General features: G+C 53.0%; 1 protein-coding gene across 5 annotated transcripts; it reads left to right on the forward strand.

Annotated features, from left to right (window-relative positions):
* The first annotated feature begins 523 nt into the window (after positions 1–523).
* On the forward strand, positions 524–5,188 carry Hmgb3 (high mobility group box 3). Of its 5 annotated transcripts, none has more exons than XM_051178238.1 (5): positions 524–642; positions 2,747–2,901; positions 3,081–3,220; positions 3,719–3,893; positions 4,197–5,188. In XM_051178238.1, the coding sequence occupies exons 2-5, from the start codon at positions 2,752–2,754 to the stop codon at positions 4,332–4,334; spliced, it is 603 nt and encodes a 200-aa protein (XP_051034195.1). In that variant the 5' UTR covers positions 524–642; positions 2,747–2,751; the 3' UTR covers positions 4,335–5,188. The 5 variants fall into 5 exon arrangements, with proteins under 5 accessions (XP_051034195.1, XP_051034198.1, XP_051034197.1 ...); XM_051178241.1 differs by having other exon boundaries at positions 563–642; positions 2,751–2,901; XM_051178240.1 differs by lacking the exon at positions 524–642 and adding an exon at positions 786–844.

Consider the following 5,188-nt stretch of genomic DNA (forward strand, 5'->3'; position numbering starts at 1 on the left):
TTCACGAAGGCAGTCGGGCTTCTTTCGGGTAGTCGTCGAAAGCCGCTGCCTTCCCCTAGGATGCATCATCTGTTGGAGCTTGGCTGGACACCGAGTGCTGGGCTTGCAGTCAGGCCCCTGCTGCGTCACAGCTGGGCAGAGGTGGGCCTTCGACCCTAGCCAAACGACTCAGTGGGGTTTCCTGGGGCAGGGACCAGGGAGAGGGGCGACCAAAGTGTCGCGCTGGGGGAGCAGAGGGCAGAGCAGCTGAGCTTGATCTTGCTTTCTCACGCTAGAGGCCGAGGCCTGAGGGAACCACAGAGCCACCTCCCCAAAGTCACAGGAGATCGCGTCGCACCTCGACTCCGCGAGGGCGGTGCGGAAGGGGGGTTTGAGGGAATATCATTATTCTGTTTTGCCTTCGCAGCGGGCGACCGCGGGTTGTTATGTTTGAATGAATAAGCCCAGAGGCCGCGCCCAATGGGCGCGGGAGGCTGCTTAATATGCATGAGGCCTGCAGCCAATGGCTGGGCGAGGAGGTTGTTTTAAACGGCAGAGCCCGTTGGCCAATCAGGCGGCTCTCGTGAAGGCAGCTAGCGCGAGGCTGGGGAGCGCTGAGCCGCGCGTCGTGCCCTGCGCTGCCCAGACTAGCGAACAATACAGGTACGTCTCGCACCGCCCGCGCCCGCCGCCGCCGCCGCCGCCGCCGCCGCCGTCGCTTCTGCAGCCGCAGCGGCTCCCGCACAACTTTCCGGCCCGCGCTTCCGCGAGCGCGCCGCGCCTGCTCTCACCGTCGGCTCCGGCGCCCTTGCCGCCCCTTCTCCTCCTCTGCTGCTAGGTGGCCAGGAAGGAAGAAGCAATTCAGGTGTCTCAACTTTTCCCGTGCCTGCTCTCCAGCCTGCTGCCTCTCAGGTCTCGGCCTTGCAGGCAGAGCAGGCGCTCGGCGATCGCCCCCAGGGGCAGCATCCCGGCGTCTCCACAGCCTCTGGCCAGATGTTCCGTAGCTGCGGCAGCGCAGCGTGGGGAGCGAGAGGAGGCTGCGGGTTCTGGCGGCGCGCGTCCCGGCGGCGGCGGCGGGAAGGGTGCTGGGCGCGCCCCAGCCCGGGGAGCGACTCGGCAGGGAGCGGTCGGCCGTGCAGCCCGGGTCTCAGGCGCGGGCAAAGTTCGCGGGAAGGCCGAGCCGGACACGGTGCGGGTCCGCGGGCAGAGCCGGCGGCTCTGCATGAACATGGCCGTCGCGGAGCGCCCGGTGGCCGAGGCGGCGGGGGGGGGGCAGGTGTCGCTGGCGCGGTGGCGGGATGAGTACGGCTGGTGCGGAGCTCGGGCGAGGCTAGCGGGGAAGCCGGCTGCAGGCTCTGACCCTGACGCCCGACAGCGTGCGGGGCCGGGGGCGCTGCCGCGGGCCCCACTGCCTGGAGCGTCATGGCTGCACCGGCGCCTTTGTTATCCCGAGGAGTGCGGCCCGCGTCGGGGGCGGGGAGGCCGGGCTGGCGGCTCGGCGCCCTCGGGCGGCCCGCGTGGGGCGGGGCGGGGTGGGGTGGGGGCCGGCGAGCGGGCGACGGTGGCGGGGCCCGGGCCGCTTTGTTCGCCACCATCGCCGCCTGCGCCAGCCGCGCGCGGATCAGCCATTTTAGCGAGCGGGGCTCGGAGGCGCGGCGGCCGCGACTGTCGCCCGCCGGGCCCCACGGTCCCCCCACCCCCACCCCGCCGCCGCCCCCGGCACCGCGCTCGGCCCCGGGGTAGCAGCAGTGGATTTCACGGGCACTTTCTTTCATCCCGAGGCTTTTGACAAAATGGAAGGTGAATTATGGATGTCCGAAGCGATGGGGACGTGGCCCGACAGGGGCTGTCCGCTGCCGGCCTGGACACCTGGACGCCCCAGTGTTGGGGCGCGCCCCACACGGGGTGCCGCGCAGAGGCTTTAATGCGGCCCCGTGGGCCTTTGGTGCCTAGGGGAGTGCTTTAGTTTTACATGATGACCTTGGGTGTGGGAAAAGGAAAAGATGGCGGGAAGCAGACGCGGGGGGGTGTGGAGGTGGGGGGCACGGGGGACAGGGAGGATGACAAGCCACAGCTGCATTTTTATTTGGAAACTTTGGGGAAAGTGTATCTGGCTAGACCTGCATTTCTGCATTGCACAGGGGGAAGACTAGTCCTTTTGATGTCCCCTCCCCCTTTTCCTGGTGACGAAGTGACAGGTTTCAACTAATAGTATGAAGGATATCTGCTTGCTCTCCAGATCACAGTGCTGTAAAAAGCCACTTTTATAAGGCAAATAAATATATCAGCAACAATGGCATTTCACATCTGTTCCTATTTATGGTTTCACTTGATTTCCCATTTAAATGTAAGAATTAAAGAGACAACTACCTAGTCAGAAATGAAGTCTGTGTCACCTCCCCTCTGTAAAAATGTGTCTTTCCATCAGTTCTTAAGACCTTTCATTTCAGAAAGTAAATAGTAGCTGCTCTGTAATGTGGAGTGCTAAGCACCCTACTTTTAGGTCATCCCCATATGAAGAACTTGGTGGGAGGGAAGTGACTTGTAAACCAGCGCACTTCATGCTGGTCAAAAGTTAAATGACAAGCAACAGTGAAGCTGATCTCCTTCCCACTCTGCCTTCTACTGCCGCTGATGTCAGGAACTGGTGGGGAGGAGAGTTCTTACCAAGAGATGGAATTTGGCTTTGATTGTGCCTTTGGCTTCCCTTTGTACTTGATCATATGTCATTGTGTTTTCCTCTTTTTGTCTTTCATCCATCCATCAGTCAGAATGGCTAAAGGTGACCCCAAGAAACCAAAGGGCAAGATGTCTGCTTATGCCTTCTTCGTGCAGACATGCAGGGAAGAACATAAGAAGAAAAACCCAGAGGTCCCAGTCAATTTTGCAGAGTTTTCCAAGAAGTGCTCTGAGAGGTGGAAGGTATTTTGACAGTTGGATTTGTAGGCTACATTTGGGATTTGCTTTAAAAAATAAAGAACAAAGCCCTTTTTCTTTTTCTTTCTGCACCGGGTTGTACAGTTGCCATTTGAATTACAAAACCATTGGGCAAGTATGTGTTCATCTGCATCCAGGAGTTTAACAAGTTTTGTTCTTTGTAGACAATGTCCAGTAAGGAAAAATCGAAGTTTGATGAAATGGCAAAGGCGGATAAAGTCCGCTATGATCGGGAAATGAAAGATTATGGACCAGCTAAAGGAGGCAAGAAAAAGAAGGATCCCAATGCCCCCAAAAGACCACCGTAAGTGGCTATAGGCTATGTAATAACAGTTGAAGACTACTAATCTTATCTTTCAATCCAGTATCTGTCTATAGTTTACTCTGCCTCTGGTGTTGCAGAGGTTGACTGTTGGTTCTTAACCAGGAAGGAGGCATCCTACTTAAGCACGCCAGAGCCTTTTGTATTGCATTACTTTCCCCTTATCTAGCAATTGGAAGACAAAGACACCATACATTGCAGGATCACTAAACATTCTAAACTCTTCATGTTTTGTAGCATTGAATGTGGTAATTCTATGCCTGAGAGGAGAAAACATGGCCAGAAGTAATTGTGTTTTGGTGGGCATAACTCTTATAAGCCTAGTACTTTGGGTGTGGAGGACACAGGATTGAAAGTTTGAGTCTAGTTTGGGCTACATAGCAAGACTCATGTCTCAAGGAGGAATGTGTAGACTCAAGGTATTGTGTGTGTGCGTGTGCACATAAGTGTTATCTGATCTATGTGAATCTCTCCTCAAAGGTCTGGATTTTTCTTATTCTGCTCCGAATTCCGCCCCAAGATCAAATCCACAAACCCTGGCATCTCCATTGGAGATGTGGCAAAAAAGCTGGGTGAGATGTGGAATAACTTAAGTGACAGTGAAAAGCAGCCTTACATTACCAAGGCCGCAAAGCTGAAGGAGAAGTATGAGAAGGTGAGGGGCCTGGAAGCTTCCCTGGTTGGAGGGTATGTGGCTGTTCTGCTAGACTAGACTGGGTCCTCACTTCAGCATGCAAGAGTCCAATTCTCTAGAAAAAAAAAAGCTGTGTGTAGTGATGTTTTTGCTTCTGACTTGAATGCCCATTGCCTTCAAAAATTTGAATGAACAAGGAACATACTTGCTTATGGAAACTGTTGCCCTTTGCTTAAGTGAGTCCTGCTTGCTGTTTCTACCTGTTTACACATAGACCTGTGAGAATTTAGCCATTCATTTCCCATACGTCCCTGTTCCTTGTAGGATGTTGCTGACTATAAGTCTAAAGGAAAGTTTGATGGCGCCAAGGGTCCTGCTAAAGTTGCCCGGAAAAAGGTGGAAGAGGAAGAGGAGGAGGAGGAAGAGGAAGAAGAGGAGGAGGAAGAAGAGGAAGATGAATAAAACCTCTGTCTCCTTGTGAATACATTAGAGTAGGAGAGCGCCGTGATTGACACATCTCGTATTTGAGCCGTGTCTATTGCCCTTGTTAGGTTTAATTACAAAATTTGATCACGATCATATTGTAGTTTCTCAAAGTGTCAGTGGTTTACATGAAGTGGCCGTGGGTGTGCGGGAGCGCCCTGAAACTGTATCAAAGTTGTACATAGCTCCAAACATTTTTAAAAAGAAAAGGCACTCTCGTGTTCTCCTCACTCTGTGCACTTTGCTGTTGGTGTGACAAGGCATTTGAAGATGTTCCTGGAATTTTGTTTTCAACTCGTAAGGTAGTGTTAACTATATGGTTGGTTATTGGCTAGAAATCCTGAGTTGTCAACTGTACATATCTATAGTTTGTAAAGAAAACAAACAACCCAGACAGATTCTTGATGCTCCTTGTTTGACGTGGAGGCTGTGAGGGGAAGATGCCTTTGGAGGAGGCCGTAGCTCAGGGCGTGCACTGTGAGGCTGGACCTGTTGATACTGCGGTGGGCATCCATTTAGCTTCAGGTTGTCTTGTTTTTGTATATAGTGGCATAGCATTCTGCTGACATTCTTAGTTGTGGAAAAGGGGGGAGGGGTCAGCTGGCATGAGAAGTGTTTGGATTTTTCTTCAGTTAAGTGCCGTAGATTTAAAACCGTTTTTAAACAAACTGTAGAACTCATCACTGTCAGCAAAGCAAAGAACTACTGCATCAATGAAAGTTCAAGAACCCTCTGTACCTAAACGCAATTTGCAACATTCTGTTATTTTTTGTATGTTTAGAATGCTGAAATGTTTTTGAAGTTAAATAAACAGTATTACATTTTTAAAACTG

The sequence above is a fragment of the Phodopus roborovskii genome, unplaced genomic scaffold (assembly GCF_943737965.1).
Source record: "Phodopus roborovskii unplaced genomic scaffold, PHOROB, whole genome shotgun sequence".
In the NCBI taxonomy this organism is placed as follows: Eukaryota; Metazoa; Chordata; class Mammalia; order Rodentia; family Cricetidae; genus Phodopus; species Phodopus roborovskii.